The sequence below is a fragment of the Oncorhynchus gorbuscha genome, linkage group LG13 (assembly GCF_021184085.1).
Source record: "Oncorhynchus gorbuscha isolate QuinsamMale2020 ecotype Even-year linkage group LG13, OgorEven_v1.0, whole genome shotgun sequence".
NCBI classification, from domain to species: Eukaryota; Metazoa; Chordata; class Actinopteri; order Salmoniformes; family Salmonidae; genus Oncorhynchus; species Oncorhynchus gorbuscha.
Genome location: NC_060185.1, coordinates 87921313 through 87937916, shown reverse-complemented (window position 1 = coordinate 87937916; position 16604 = coordinate 87921313). Strand labels below are relative to the sequence as shown.

Genomic DNA, 16604 nt, shown 5'->3' with positions numbered 1-16604 from the left:
CAGGCCAGTTTGCTCCGCGTGCGGTGACACGCACCATTACCAACCTGCGGTGTCCTGCTCTGCGCTGATTGGCCTAGGCCGAAGGTGTGTTCGCTGACTGGCCTAGACCGAGGGTGTGTTTGCAGCATGGGCAGGTTTTGGAAAGGCCTGATTCAGAAGGAGATTCCAAAGTGTGGTGGGTTCAACCAACCTACAGGCAGCGGTCCGGGAGATGGGTACAGCCAACCTACAGGCAGCGGTCCGGGAGATGGGTACAGCCAACCTACAGGCAGCGGTCCGGGAGATGGGTACAGCCAACCTACAGGCAGCGGTCCGGGAGATGGGTACAGCCAACCTACAGGCAGCGGTCCGGGAGATGGATACAGCCAGCCTACAGGCAGCGGTCCGGGAGATGGGTACAGCCAACCTACAGGCAGCGGTCCAGGAGATGGGTACAGCCAACCTACAGGCAGCGGTCCGGGAGATGGGTACAGCCAACCTACAGGCAGCGGTCCGGGAGATGGGTACAGCCAACCTTCAGGCAGCGGTCCGGGAGATGGGTACAGCCAACCTACAGGCAGCGGTCCGGGAGATGGATACAGCCAACCTACAGGCAGCGGTCCGGGAGATGGGTACAGCCAACCTTCAGGCAGCGGGCGCTAAGGGCAACACTACATACACAACACCTACACTGTTTCTTAAAGTGATCACTCAACCCTCCCCTTGCAATTTCAGTTACCGTTCTTTGAGAGGTGGATCATTTTATGTCACTGTTACGGTGTTTCTCAATGTTAGGTTATATCCTATGTAACGTTTCATAAGATACAGTAGGCAATGTATTATTTTCAGAAAGAATGAATAAGCACACAGTCGCTTAAAGTGGTGATGTAGGCTAGAGGAAAGTCGGCTAGTCTGCTTATTCTTAATCATTCTGTTCATCTATTTATCATAATGACACCTCTCCGATTTCCGTTGCTCATCTCATTCCGTTCTGATTCTTATGTCTGCCGAGTAAAACCTTACCACTGCTCTCTCTGCGAGTCTCTCCGGGCTATTTTCAGCTTAAGCAGGAACTTCGCCAAAACGACTATTTCACAGCGGCTCTGAATTCCTCGAGATGGCCAGGCTACATCTCGTTCCGTTTATTCCACAGATGTGGTCAATTTTGCACGATTCATCCCGCTCGCTGCACTGCAGGCCAATGTTAAGACGATAAATAATCAAACCAGACGGGAATATTTCCGAGTCGTGGCATGATCATGATCATCATAACTATGGTTAACAATTAGAAGACGATCCTCTCTCCTACGAGGGATGAGATACTGTATAATCTAAATGGGCACGTGATTGCATGGCCAGACTAAATATAGGAGCTTATCAGGCGAACCCGTGCCAAAACCACTCATAAAACGTTGCTGCTTGACACATTTGGGAAAAACAACAGATAGCATGCAGTGCAATTTAAATCCCAATTACATGTTTATATTTGGGGCTAGTCACAGTGGTGGGCCGAGTAACCTAGTGGCTATAGCATATCACTGCAGGCTATATAAAATCACTTCTTTGACTCTGCCAAGTGGTCTGGAGAATATTAACATATAGCTGGTAGCTGGTATGCAACCTTGGACCAACATTCCTCATGGTTCAATCCATTTCAATTCAATCACTTTTTGAAAGCATCCCTTTTGAATTAAACAACACTTTCCATACATGTTTGTGCATGGAAGAAGTTTTCAGAAAGTGATGTTTTGGACCTGAATACCAAAACATATAGGGGACAAATGTGCTCAAAGTTGACCCATTCTGCATACCCCACCATGAGACATCCATGTCTTCATTACTGGAAAAGATAAACGGTTAAGTTTTATATAATTGAAAAGCTGACAAACAGTGTTGTAAAACCATTTCATGATTGTTTTAAAAAAATTATTTTTTTTAATCGTCATTTAAAAACCTTTAACATATATTATCTAATATATGTTAAAGGTTTTTAAATGACGATTAAAAAAATCATTTTTTTAAACAATCATGAAATGGTTTTATATATATATATAGAGACCCTATTTCACATTACCAGATTTTCCTTGTGTTGTGCCGGCCATTGGTTGAGACAACATGCTTTTAAATACAGGGTGTCATTTAAATCATAGAAGTATAACTCATAGAACAGACTTATCCCTTCAGACCACTGCAATTTAGCTGGTACACCATTGTAATTTAAATGTAATTTAATGTTTAACTTCTAATTCCTACCACAAAAATGACTGCCAGTCCACCCACCATCAACTGTCAACTTAAATGGACATGTCTATTCTATTATATATATATTCAATGATTTAAGTAGGTTTCCTATGTAGGATTGACAGTAGAATTTAAAACAACAGATATTCCCATTCAAGTCAACATTCTCTGATGTGTGGCCCTCCAACCATATTTGTGGTACCATTTGAAAGTTGACATTTCAATTGTATTTCCATTTTAGTCAATTTATTAGCATGCCCCATCCTTCGATGTGGATGGGGCATGCTCCCCCACCCCCCTGTTTCCTGTAGTCCACAATAAGCTCCTTGGTCTTGTTGACATTGAGGCAGTGGTTGTTGCTCCTGCACCACCCAGCCAGGTCACTGACCTCCTCCCTCACTGTCATCGGTGATCAGGTCATGTCGTCAGCGAACTTGATAATGGTGTTGGTGTCATGCATGTCCACACAGTCATGGGTGAACAGGGAGTACAGTAGGGGACTAAGCACACACCCCTGTGGGGACCGTGGGTTAAGGGTCAGCGTGGTGGAGGTGACGTTGCCTACCCTCACCACCTGAGGTCAGCCCGTCAGGAAGTCCAGGATCCAGTTGCAGAGGGAGGTGTTCAGACCCAGGGACCCAGCTTGGAGGGGACAATGGTGTGTTAATAGTGTTAATAGTTCATAGTTAGCAGTTAAACACGTCCACATTACCATCACCACACACTGTGTTTCTGTGGTTCTCTCTGAGTGTTTGGTCTGTCTGTATGGGGTGGCTTCCGAATTATCCCTGTCAAACGCTACCACCCTGTCCCTGTCCTGCCACCCACTCTTCTCTCTTCCTCCTCCTTACCTCCTCTCTTCCCTTATTGTCTTAGCCCTGGCATGATGGTGCACCTTGCCAGTCCCTGTCCTGCCACCCACTCTTCTCTCTTCCTCCTCCTTACCTCCTCTCTTCCTTTATTGTCTTAGCCCTGGCATGATGGTGCACCTTGCCAGTCCCTGTCCTGCCACCCACTCTTCTCTCTTCCTCCTCCTTACCTCCTCTCTTCCCTTATTGTCTTAGCCCTGGCATGATGGTGCACCTTGCCAGTCCCTGTCCTGCCACCCACTCTTCTCTCTTCCTCCTCCTTACCTCCTCTCTTCCCTTATTGTCTTAGCCCTGGCATGATGGTGCACCTTGCCAGTCCCTGTCTTGCCACCCACTCTTCTCTCTTCCTCCTCCTTACCTCCTCTCTTCCCTTATTGTCTTAGCCCTGGCATGATGGTGCACCTTGCCAGCCGCAGCTATGCGTCTCCCAGTGTGTGTGTTTGATGAGAATCCCACCATGCCTCTCCAGTTCATGCCTGCTCCAGTTTAGAACATGCATGGCTCCAGGACAACACCAACACCTGCTTGGACCAGGAGTCCATTGACTGACTGTCTATGAAAGGAGTGAATTCAGTGAAAGTAGGGAAAGAAGAATAAGTTCTGTACTGCATGCATGTACTTTGACAATCTGTTCAGTTTGTCTTGGAAACTGCTTCAGTCTCTTGCCACAGTTTCTCTCGGAGAGGAAGCACTGACAGTGGGCACATGCATATGAGTTAATACTTTACTGATCCATTAGGAAACGTGCATCATATAGACATGGTGGATAGTGCAACTGCAATAAACAACAAAATCATAAATATAAACATGTAATAACACAGAAAATATATTAGGGTGCAACTAGAGTAAGGCTGGTGCTGGGAATATATACCAAGCAATACACTGTTTCCTCATATGGTGTAGGAAAATATGTTTGCCCTTGTATCCACCAATATGTTATTCAAAGTATTACCTAAATCTAGCCACAACAGATGTGTCCAGTAAATATCATTAAATGTTAGTACATTGTAGGCTAATAGCTGTTGGCATGACAACATGATTCTGACATGTCTGTTTACATCTGCTGCACATTTCTTTCCTCCGATGCAAGGAACAACAAGAGACACAGGTTTCTTAGCCAAACACTGGTTTATAACCACCTATCCATAGACAGTTTTTTTTTTTTACAAGAGTTTATATGGAAATACGGCTACAGCCACTGGACACTCCCCTCTCAACCTTGGACGTGGAAGTCTGCGTGTCTGATTGGCCGCTGACAACACCTGCTTGACTCCATCTAAATTGACGACCCGCCCTGGCTCTGGGAAATATAGGCAGCATCCCTGCGGTGCCAGCGTTCACTCTCTCTCTCTCTGCGCTGCCTGCCTGAATACAGTCTACAGCCGAGTGCAACGAGTTACCACAGACAGACAGAGAGCAGACTGGCTGGTTGGACCGGTGCGTTTCCGATCCAACACTGCATCGTTGTTTCAGAGCGAAGAGAAGGCAGATTATAACACAGGTACCTACAGATAGAGAGGCAGAAATGTTGGTCAAATTTGCAACAGCGCTTCTGGTTTTGTCAGTTCTGGAGCAAGTGGTGGGATTGGATAATATCGATGTTCATGACAACCCGCCAGAGAAACCGGCGAGCCAGAAAGGACGTATGTCTCTGCAGAACACAGGTAAGAAAGAGCCCACACAGACGTGCTCACACGCACCCACGAAGATAGATATATATTTCTACCACACACACATATATATATATTATATATATATACATATAATGCACACTGACTTGGAAGTGGCTCGACGTCGAAATTGTGTTATCAGAATACAGGTCAGTGGGATAAATATGCGCGTGGTACCGCATGCTTGTGTGTGCACGTGCTCTCCGCGCTGTGGATATTAGAGCGAGGAACACGTTCGCTCTCTCTCTCTCTCTCTCTCTCGATATACTGGTTTTATCATGGATGAGATTACCATTTCAGATTATCCACAAAGTACATATATTGCAAAAACAGGGAGACCGAAATTCAATATGTTAGTAAATTGTTAATAGACAGACACAAGGTAAGTCATGATAGACGGTGTATATGGCAGCCTCTAGGTGTATGTGATTACGTTTTTTTTTCTGGGTATGCTCGATACAACGTGATTGGTTAAAAGTTAGCCAACATCCAGCCGATCCATTGGCAACGAGTACTCGTTTTGCATTTAAATTAAACAAATTTGGCAAAATGACTTGGCCTATGAGCAGGCTACCACATGATTGTCATGTGGTTGAAATAGAGGCTACACTGTAAACAGTGGCGACCGTCATTCAGGGCAGGCCCCACCTGTTTAGCTATAAGAAATCAAATATTTTTGTTGTTGCCTGTTTTGCATGTTATTTTTGCATTAATACGTGTCATATCAGTTTGTAAACAATGTGAAAAATAAATAAATAAAGGTTAATAAAGCCGCCTGCAAACATGGTCTCTTTTTTGCTTTCTTGAGTCAGGCACCTCCAAAATGCAGGTGTTTCAGCCCAGCTCAGTGCTTTCTGTGGTGGTGGGGCAGCCAGCGGAAAATACAGAGAGTAGGGGTTGGTAATATTCTCTAGTTTCGTTGTGATTGGCTCACTGTTCTGTCACTCATGGGGACACTACGCCTCAATCTACAGTGAGAGCTAAAGAGTAAGCCCAATGGGTGCTACCATAGTTTACAGTAGAAGTGCCCATCCAAGAAGGCTCAAGATCATTGGCCACAGATAAAATGACATGACTTTTAAAATGTAGCAAGTCACTTAAGCACAAATTCTTATTTACAATGACAGCCCACCATGGTCAAACCTGGACGACACTGGGTCAATTGTGCGCCGCCCTCTGGGACTCCCAATCACGGCCGGATGTGATACAGCCTGGATCACATTATTTCCACCGTAGCTTTGATTGGACTGATCATGTCAACATCATACTTTCAAAATCGTAGCTAGACAAGCAGTCATCATGAATCACTTTGACAATCTACTGGAAAATCCTTGTCAATCCTTGTCATATGAAGATAAATTATAGATAACACGTATCGGTGCTCATCAGCCATTGGACATAAACATTACACAACAAGTTGGAAATCGCAAGTGTTGCAAAGCAATCACTATTTTGTTTCCCCTCCTATTCGGTGGAGAGGTGTGGTCCAAGTCTGGGTTTATAAGGGTCTCTTTTCCAAGCTTAAAAGGATAAACATTCACACACAATGTCACAAGTGTCGAGAGGAGGAGGCAGTCGCAGGTTTAGAACTACTGAATTTATTATAGCACCATAAATAAAACTGGATTGAAACCCAAAGTGCTAAATAGTAGGAGAGATTCATCTCAGGAAAACAAGCAACATTTACAATGACAAATGACCGAGGGAGTATATATACAGTGATTGAGTGGGGATTGGAACCGTGTGTGTAATGATGACGAGACAAGTCCGGGTTTGATGGTTGCCAGCAGCAAGTTCGGCAGCAGCTAGAAGGCCGGAAATACCGACCGCCTCAGCTGGACAGGAGGGGGAGCCAAAGCGAAGGCTGTGACACGCAACACCATTGGCCAGAAAAGGTAGAATACATTGGCCATGCTGTCAATCCAGCATGATTTCTGCTGCGTTTTAAACAACTGGAAACTCGGAACTGGGAAATCTCAGACTTCAGTGAGTTGAAGACAACTGGGAACGGTCATCCAACTCGGAATTCCAAGTTGGGAACTCAGGCCTCTTTCTAGAGCTCCGACCTGAAGATCACTGACGTCGTGATTCAACCTAGTTTTATTCCCCTGAGTTCTCAGTTGTCTTGAAAGCACCATAAATCCAGAGAATCGCAGACTTTGATGATAAAGTCTCACAACAAAATTTGCCCACAAGAAGGACCTCTGTGCCACCTTCCTGTTCAAGTGAGCACAACGGTGAGTCCAAAAATGTCTTGTATGCTGCTGCATAAATCATGTAATATGCCAGGGAGATATGTATACTGAGAAAGTAATACTAAGTGTATGTTGTGTAGTAAGCTGGTAGTAACTCATGTCTCTCCTTTTAATAATTTGGTCTTTTCCCCCTCTTAATTTCGTCTATGTTCTGACTTGGTGGTGCGCATGTAGCCCATAGCTGTTTTAGAGAAATGTCATCAAATATTGTAAGAACTTTCATTCTTTGCTAATATGCCCCCTTTATTTATCCTATGGTTCTGACTTGGTATAGAGGGAGAATACTGTAAAAACGTCCCATGTTCTGAATTCTGTCACTGTACATTTCAAAAGTGCTGAAAAATAATTATATTGACTATGTCCATCTTGGCTCACTTATTAATGTCTTAATCTAAATTAAGGATTTCCTCTTGTCTGCTCATCATTCCCTTATGTCATAGTTTGTACATCTCAATTGTCAGTTGAAACCACATTTGTTTAAGCAAGTCAGCCATATCAGCTATGTTTTTTTAAAGGCAGTAAATGAGGCTGAATGAACTGTTTTGCTGCCAGACAAGGCTCCACTGATAACCAGGTGTAGCAGTGGTAAGGATTCACTCCATGGTGCTGAAAATAAAGCTCTGCTGTTGGGACAGCTTTATGTAGGTCCTAACAGTTTGTGGGCACCATTTGTCACCGTTATAGTGCAATTCATGTCTTTTTTTAGTGTCATGTAGTTTGCTGGGATGTATCTAAAACATATATATATATATATTTTTTTTTTTGCGACACCTAGATTTACATGCTAAAATCACCACTGACTGTAATGGACAACTGTAATTTGAGGTATTATCAACAGTAAAAAAAAAAAAACTCTGAAATGTTTAACTGTAGCATACTGTAAATTATGGTGCATTATGGGAAAATAGTACATTTGTATTTTTTTTTGGGGGGGGGGGGTGTTCATATGGTACTGAAATTCCACCCAACAGAATACAGTGCCTTACTGTATCTTTGGAGCACCCGAAACCATTTGACCACTAGTGGGTTCATGGTGTTGTAGTTTCTGGCTCATTAATATATTTTAAGGCTGCCTTGTAGATGCTATATTTGTTGCACCTGGGAGTGAGAACACTGTACCAATTTAACTCCTATGTGGTTATAGTGCCCCATCAATTTAAAATGTATAGGGGCCAGATTAGTGTGGCAGCAAGTCTTGAATTAAATGGTTGAGCATTTTGCCATGTCCTTTTGGTCTGTTTTTCCCTGTACTTTTTGCCAGTTTGAAACCCTTTCTTAAGGCCTCAAGAAGTGCAAGTGATATAAAACGCCAAATATTAATTAATGTGTAAACACTTTATCAAGCAGCCAACCTGCTTGCACCAATCCCTTGTAATTACAGTAACATTCTGTGAAATACAAACCAGATTATGGTAGCATTTACTATTTTACATTCCAAACAAGGTGGTTCGAGCCCTGAATCCTGATTGGGTGACAGCAGTGGTATATCAGACCATATACCATGGGTATGATTTTTTTTTTAAACATTCATTTTTTACTGCTCTAATTACTAAGGGCAGTAAGGCTCCTCGGGCGTTTGTGGTATATGGCCGATATACCCCAGCTAAGGGCTGTATCCAGGCGCTCTGTTTCGTGCATAAGAACAATTTAGCCGTGCTATATTGGCCATATAGCACACTCCCTTTATTACTTAAGTACAATACAGTCAATTTTACGCTGTTGTTATATGAAATACAGAATTTTACCCGCCACGGAGTTACCTGTAAGATACTGTGAAATTCATGGCAACCTCTTTAAGGCTCGCACACCTCGCACTGAATGTGGAACTAGTGTTCATCTGCCGAACATTCCGCGCGCTGTGGGGACCACCCGCTGTAGACGCCTGACTGCCGACATTTCTTACACGATTCTACATGTAAAATCGGTTCGCAATTTACGTTCAGAGATGTTAAGTACTCTCGTCCAGCAAATACTATTGGTGTCTGTGCTCCTACAGTGGACTCCAGGCTTGAACTGTTGGTTGTTAGGCTCCTACAACGCATGTTGATAGGGAATGATGCAATCGCCTCATGCAGGGCTGTTTCAGTATTCTTAACAGGAATCTTAGGAAATGGCTACAGTCTATTTACAATAACCAATATTATGAAATAGTTCTCCATTAAACAATATAGAAATCATGAGAATGTAAGGGTTTAAATCCTTGTAGTTGCAGGGACAGCTCTGACGCAGCTGTGCACAGTAGAGTCCCTCAGTCAGTCAGAGTCTCACACGACTGTGTAATTCAATGCACGTTGCGGCCAGCTCGGACGATCCACGCACATTCCCGTGTAAACGCCAACACAAGCACTCGGCTCACTTTTCCTGCAGCGCACCAAAGTTCAACTCGATGCCCACATCCCTTACACCCCCCCCCCCCCCCCATCTCATACACACAGACACACAACCCCCCCCCAACAGAGCAGTGCTTGTTGACGAGCATAATTTCTCAAATAAATCTACTGCGTTAATTCGTTATTTACTCTGACCGGAGGGCTCGTGAGATTAATCTGCCTTGGCTATCAAATATCACACTTACAGTGATCCGCTGTTGAAATGCTATAGGTCTATTAATGCATTCATATCTCCCATTAAGATATGCTGTATATCCAAGACTGTATATCCTAGGTTTTTTTTCTCGTGCTGACCCGTTCTCAATGGAGTGACATACCCGGTGTAGTTAGTGATTCTATCCCACGTGGACAGAGTGCCTCAGTGACAGTGACTGAGAGGAGAGGGAGATGAATAACCTTTCAGCCCCCAACTGATGGGACTCACTCTCTCTGTGGTTCTTCAAGACTGATTACAGAAGTTATTCAAATAAATGTTTTGAACCTGTATAGTCCAAAATAAACACTTATATTAGGCCTACAGTGTGTGTAGCCTAACAGTGTGTCCACATATACTATATGTTACATAACCGTTTACATAAACTGAAAGTGGCTGCTTTTCTCCTGTGGGAAGGCCTCTCTAAATATCCTACCATTTGGGGTTAAAAGGCTCTTCCCTCTCTCCTGGTCATTTCTTTTTGGTCCACTATCATTTGTTTTATTTCTGTCCTCCTTAGCTGCCACTTGTCAGACGTTGTATAACGTTCGCATTTCAGTCATTTAACACACTCTTATCCAGAGTGACTTACATTAGTGAGTATGTATGTATGTATGTATGTATGTATGTATGTATGTATGTATGTATGTATGTATGTATGTATGTATGTATGTATGTATGTATGTATGTATGTATGTATGTATGTATGTATGTATGTATGTATGTATGTATGTATATATATTTTTTTCATACTGGTCCCCCGTGGGAACCGAACCCACAACCCTGGCGTTGCGATGGTGCCATGCCCTCATGCCCTAACAACTGAGTTACATGGACAGCAAGAGGCCAAAGGGTGGTGTCACCTGCCAACCGACTACGGCCCTGGACTGGACTGTTACACATCTTCTCTTCTGTATATTTGGATACTCAGGTTTCAATGTAAACATCAACCACTGGTCTTACCAGAGTCATGTCACATTAGACTGCATTATGAAACATTTTATGTGTCCCACTCTATTCCCTACAGTACACTATATAGGGAATATGGTGCCATTTGGGACAGGCCCAGTCCATCTCCCCACAGCAGCCCAGCCAGGCGGTCACTTGGAAAGTTCTTGTGAAAAGCAGATGGGGGAAAAATATGTATACTGGCAACACAGACAGGGAACACTAATTAATACACAGGCAGTCTCATCTACATGATAGTTTAATACCAGGAAAAGTGACACCTGTTGACTTCAACTCCGTAAACGCACAATAGAGGGAGATGCCTTCTGCGTTTGTATGGTCTCTAGTACCCAACGCTGTATCTGCACTGCAGCATCCCCTCCTATCCTCACGGCAGGCAATGCAGATGTATTTTGACGCAGAATGACACAGTAATAATCTCTGTCACCCTGCATTCATCTGCATTCTTCTCTCTGTGAAGAGACAGTGTGGTTTTCTTGTCTTCTCCACAGAGACAGTGTGGTTTTCTTGTCTTCTCCACAGAGACAGTGTGGTTTTCTTGTCTTCTCCACAGAGACAATGTGGTTTTCTTGTCTTCTCCACAGAGACATGTGGTTTTCTTGTCTTCTCCACAGAGACATGTGGTTTTCTTGTCTTCTCCACAGAGACATGTGGTTTTCTTGTCTTCTCCACAGAGACATGTGGTTTTCTTGTCTTCTCCACAGAGACATGTGGTTTTCTTGTCTTCTCCACAGAGACATGTGGTTTTCTTGTCTTCTCCACAGAGACATGTGGTTTTCTTGTCTCCTCTCTCCACAGACATGTGGTTTTCTTGTCTCCTCTCTCCACAGAGACATGTGGTTTTCTTGTCTCCTCTCTCCACAGAGACATGTGGTTTTCTTGTCTCCTCTCTCCACAGAGACATGTGGTTTTCTTGTCTCCTCTCTCCACAGAGACATGTGGTTTTCTTGTCTCCTCTCTCCACAGAGACATGTGGTTTTCTTGTCTCCTCTCTCCACAGAGACATGTGGTTTTCTTGTCTCCTCTCTCCACAGAGACAGTGTGGTTTTCTTGTCTCCTCTCTCCACAGAGACAGTGTGGTTTTCTTGTCTCCTCTCTCCACAGAGACAGTGTGGTTTTCTTGTCTTCTCCACAGAGACAGTGTGGTTTTCTTGTCTTCTCCACAGAGACAGTGTGGTTTTCTTGTCTTCTCCACAGAGACATGTGGTTTTCTTGTCTTCTCCACAGAGACATGTGGTTTTCTTGTCTTCTCCACAGAGACATGTGGTTTTCTTGTCTTCTCCACAGAGACATGTGGTTTTCTTGTCTTCTCCACAGACATGTGGTTTTCTTGTCTTCTCCACAGACATGTGGTTTTCTTGTCTCCTCTCTCCACAGAGACATGTGGTTTTCTTGTCTCCTCTCTCCACAGAGACATGTGGTTTTCTTGTCTCCTCTCTCCACAGAGACATGTGGTTTTCTTGTCTCCTCTCTCCACAGAGACATGTGGTTTTCTTGTCTCCTCTCTCCACAGAGACATGTGGTTTTCTTGTCTCCTCTCTCCACAGAGACATGTGGTTTTCTTGTCTCCTCTCTCCACAGAGACATGTGGTTTTCTTGTCTCCTCTCTCCACAGAGACATGTGGTTTTCTTGTCTTCTCCACAGAGACGTGTGGTTTTCTTGTCTTCTCCACAGAGACGTGTGGTTTTCTTGTCTTCTCCACAGAGACGTGTGGTTTTCTTGTCTTCTCCACAGAGACGTGTGGTTTTCTTGTCTCCTCTCTCCACAGAGACGTGTGGTTTTCTTGTCTCCTCTCTCCACAGAGACATGTGGTTTTCTTGTCTCCTCTCTCCACAGAGACATGTGGTTTTCTTGTCTCCTCTCTCCACAGAGACATGTGGTTTTCTTGTCTCCTCTCTCCACAGAGACATGTGGTTTTCTTGTCTTCTCCACAGAGACATGTGGTTTTCTTGTCTTCTCCACAGAGACATGTGGTTTTCTTGTCTTCTCCACAGAGACATGTGGTTTTCTTGTCTTCTCCACAGAGACATGTGGTTTTCTTGTCTTCTCCACAGAGACGTGTGGTTTTCTTGTCTTCTCCACAGAGACGTGTGGTTTTCTTGTCTTCTCCACAGAGACGTGTGGTTTTCTTGTCTCCTCTCTCCACAGAGACATGTGGTTTTCTTGTCTCCTCTCTCCACAGAGACATGTGGTTTTCTTGTCTCCTCTCTCCACAGAGACATGTGGTTTTCTTGTCTCCTCTCTCCACAGAGACATGTGGTTTTCTTGTCTCCTCTCTCCACAGAGACATGTGGTTTTCTTGTCTTCTCCACAGAGACATGTGGTTTTCTTGTCTTCTCCACAGAGACATGTGGTTTTCTTGTCTTCTCCACAGAGACATGTGGTTTTCTTGTCTTCTCCACAGAGACATGTGGTTTTCTTGTCTCCTCTCTCCACAGAGACATGTGGTTTTCTTGTCTCCTCTCTCCACAGAGACATGTGGTTTTCTTGTCTCCTCTCTCCACAGAGACATGTGGTTTTCTTGTCTCCTCTCTCCACAGAGACGTGTGGTTTTCTTGTCTCCTCTCTCCACAGAGACGTGTGGTTTTCTTGTCTTCTCCACAGAGACGTGTGGTTTTCTTGTCTTCTCCACAGAGACGTGTGGTTTTCTTGTCTTCTCCACAGAGACGTGTGGTTTTCTTGTCTTCTCCACAGAGACATGTGGTTTTCTTGTCTTCTCCACAGAGACATGTGGTTTTCTTGTCTTCTCCACAGAGACGTGTGGTTTTCTTGTCTTCTCCACAGAGACGTGTGGTTTTCTTGTCTTCTCCACAGAGACGTGTGGTTTTCTTGTCTTCTCTCTCCACAGAGACGTGTGGTTTTCTTGTCTTCTCTCTCCACAGAGACGTGTGGTTTTCTTGTCTCCTCTCTCCACAGAGACGTGTGGTTTTCTTGTCTCCTCTCTCCACAGAGACGTGTGGTTTTCTTGTCTCCTCTCTCCACAGAGACGTGTGGTTTTCTTGTCTCCTCTCTCCACAGAGACGTGTGGTTTTCTTGTCTCCTCTCTCCACAGAGACGTGTGGTTTTCTTGTCTCCTCTCTCCACAGAGACGTGTGGTTTTCTTGTCTTCTCTCTCCAGAGACATGTGGTTTTCTTGTCTCTGGCAGCGAAGCCTGGAGGCTGGTTTAGTATTCATCTACTATACTGACCGTAGAAAGAATGTGAATCCCAAATGGAACCCTATTTCCTATATAGTGCACTGCTTTGGAACAGGGTCCACATAGAAGCTGTCTGCCAGGGGAACTCAAATCCCAGCCTGGATGTCCAGACCAAACCACTTGTCATTTTCTTTCATCCCCAGCTGAATGATTCATGTTACTGATTGGCCAGAGTAACCTGGTGGGAAACTATGAAAACATGAAACTTTTTTTGTTATAAATGTTTTTGTTTGTTACACGTGGACAAAGAAACAAGGGGGGACAAAATACGGTCTCAAGATTGTCTCTATTTGAGAAAAGGATCCTAGAACTCTTACTCTAGCAGAACCTTAGGTTAAAAAGACGACAAGGGGGAAACGGCTCTGAGGCGACAAGGGGGAAACGGCTCTGAGGCGACAAGGGGGAAACGGCTCTGAGACGACAAGGGGGAAACGGCAAGGGGGAAACGACTCTGAGATTTGAAAGATGGGGGAAACGGCTCTGAGACGACAAGGGGGAAACGGCAAGGGGGAAACGGCTCTGAGACGACAAGGGGGAAACGGCTCTGAGACGACAAGGGGGAAACGGCTCTGAGACGACAAGGGGGAAACGACTCTGACACTATGCTTAAGACCATGGCCTGTATCACTACATGTAATGGGGAGGTTGATGCTTGATTGTTGACCGTGACTTTCAGTGACAACTCTCTCTCCATCTCTCTCCGTCCAGCTGAGATCCAGCACTGTCTGGTGAGTGCAGGAGACGTGGGCTGTGGTGTGTTTGAGTGTTTTGAGAACAACTCCTGTGAGATCAGAGGCCTGCAGGAGATCTGTCTGACCTTCCTACACAACGCCGGAAAGTTTGACTCCCAGGTAAGACGCTCTGTATGTTTGTGTGTATAAGACTACATGTGTATGTGCGTACATGCGTATAAGTTAGTGCACACGTGCATTTATTGAGTTGTTTGCATCCGTAGCCAACGTGTTGGTTTAGGGTTGTGTGTTGTGTATCTACTGTGTGGTTTGTGTGTGTGTGTTGTGTATGTGTGTGTTGTGTTTGTGTGTGTGTACCCCAGTCCCCTTTCCTCTCCCATGGAGGTCAGGTCTCTGTGTATCAGGGCAGAGGGCTCCAGGTCCAGGGGTAGCCAGCTGGCACAATTCCCAGCCAGATCCCCTGTCAAACGGGTAGAACAGGCTTTGTCCCGGCTGGTTCATTGAACAAGCATGGGAAACAGTGTTTAAACACTTTACAATGAAGATATGTGAAGTTATTTGAATTTTTCCGAATTATATTTGAAAGATGGGGTGAAAATGGACTTTTATTTTTTTGCTGAGTTTATATGTCTGTGGGTTTAGGGTAAGGGTTGAGTGTTCTATATCTACTGTGTGGGTTTAGGGTTGAGTGTTCAATATCTACTGTGTGGGTTTAGGGTTGAGTGTTCAATATCTACTGTGTTGGTTTAGGGTTGAGTGTTCAATATCTACTGTGTTGGTTTAGGGTTGAGTGTTCTATATCTACTATGTGGGTTTAGGGTTGAGTTCTATATGTCTGTGTGGGTTTAGGGTTCGGGTTGAGTGTTCTATATGTCTGTGTGGGTTTAGGGTTCGGGTTGAGTGTTCTATATCTACTGTGTTGGTTTAGGGTTGAGTGTTCTATATCTACTGTGTTGGTTTAGGGTTGAGTGTTCTATATCTACTGTGTTGGTTTAGGGTTGAGTGTTCTATATCTACTGTGTTGGTTTAGGGTTGAGTGTTCTATATCTACTGTGTTGGTTTAGGGTTGAGTGTTCTATATCTACTGTGTTGGTTTAGGGTTGAGTGTTCTATATCTACTGTGTTGGTTTAGGGTTGAGTGTTCTATATCTACTGTGTTGGTTTAGGGTTGAGTGTTCTATATCTACTGTGTGGGTTTAGGGTAAGTCGTTCATCAAGGATGCTCTGAAGTGCATGGCCCACGGCTTGAGACACAAGTTCAGCTGCATCAGCAGGAAGTGCCTGGCCATTAAAGAGATGGTGTTCCAGCTGCAGAGAGAGTGTTACCTCAGACACAACCTGTGTTCTGCAGCCAAGGAGAACGTTGCGGTCATGGTGGAGATGATCCACTTCCAGGACCTCTTCCCTAAAGGGTGAGGATGGTTGCATTCATCAGTGTCTTTCTCGTCTGTCTCATCCCTTCTCTTTCCTAAAGGGTGAAGAGGACTTACATCTCTCTTTATCTCTGACCCTTTGTCTCATTCTCTCTGCCTTCTCTACTCTTCTCTCTGCCTCTTCCCCTTTTAACTTACCTAGAAGGTCAACTACCCATACCAAGCTGTGGATGTCCAGCCCAATATTAGTATAATAATCCCATGATCTTTCTCCCCCCACAGGCCGTATGTGGAGCTGGTTAACATCCTACTGAGCTGTGGGGAGGAGGTGAAGGAGGCCTTAACCAGGAGCGTCCGGCTGCAGTGTGAGCAGAACTGGGGGGCTCTCTGTGACAGCCTGAGTGTCTGCTCTTCCCTCACCCCCCCTCCTGGTCAGGCCCCCTCCTCCCCCGATCACCGCCGCCACGGGTCCCCCCACTCTGAGCCAGACCACCCCCGACCCCCCCGACAGGGGGACAAGGACAAGTCCAGTAAAGGAGGCTTCAACGCCCACCCCCGCAGCCGCAGCCAGGGTCCCCGCCGACAGAGCCCCGAGGCTGGGGTGGTGGCGGAGCAGGAAGACCCTGAGGCCACAGACATCCGGAGGTGAAAGAGACATTGGACCCTAACTATCCTGATTCCCCCCCGACCGTGTCACCATCGCAGCCCCCCCCTCTATCTCTCTCCCTCTCCTCTCCAGTCATTCCAGCAGTCCCAAATGGTAAATCTGCAGGTA

At 45.0% G+C, this 16604-nt stretch overlaps 1 protein-coding gene across 1 annotated transcript; it reads left to right on the top strand.

Moving 5' to 3' along the window:
• The first annotated feature begins 4421 nt into the window (after window positions 1–4421).
• On the top strand, window positions 4422–16506 carry LOC123993654 (stanniocalcin-2-like). Its single transcript, XM_046296016.1, has 4 exons — window positions 4422–4753; window positions 14473–14615; window positions 15657–15868; window positions 16112–16506. The coding sequence occupies exons 1-4, from the start codon at window positions 4615–4617 to the stop codon at window positions 16476–16478; spliced, it is 861 nt and encodes a 286-aa protein (XP_046151972.1). The 5' UTR covers window positions 4422–4614; the 3' UTR covers window positions 16479–16506.
• The last annotated feature ends 98 nt before the right edge of the window (window positions 16507–16604 follow it).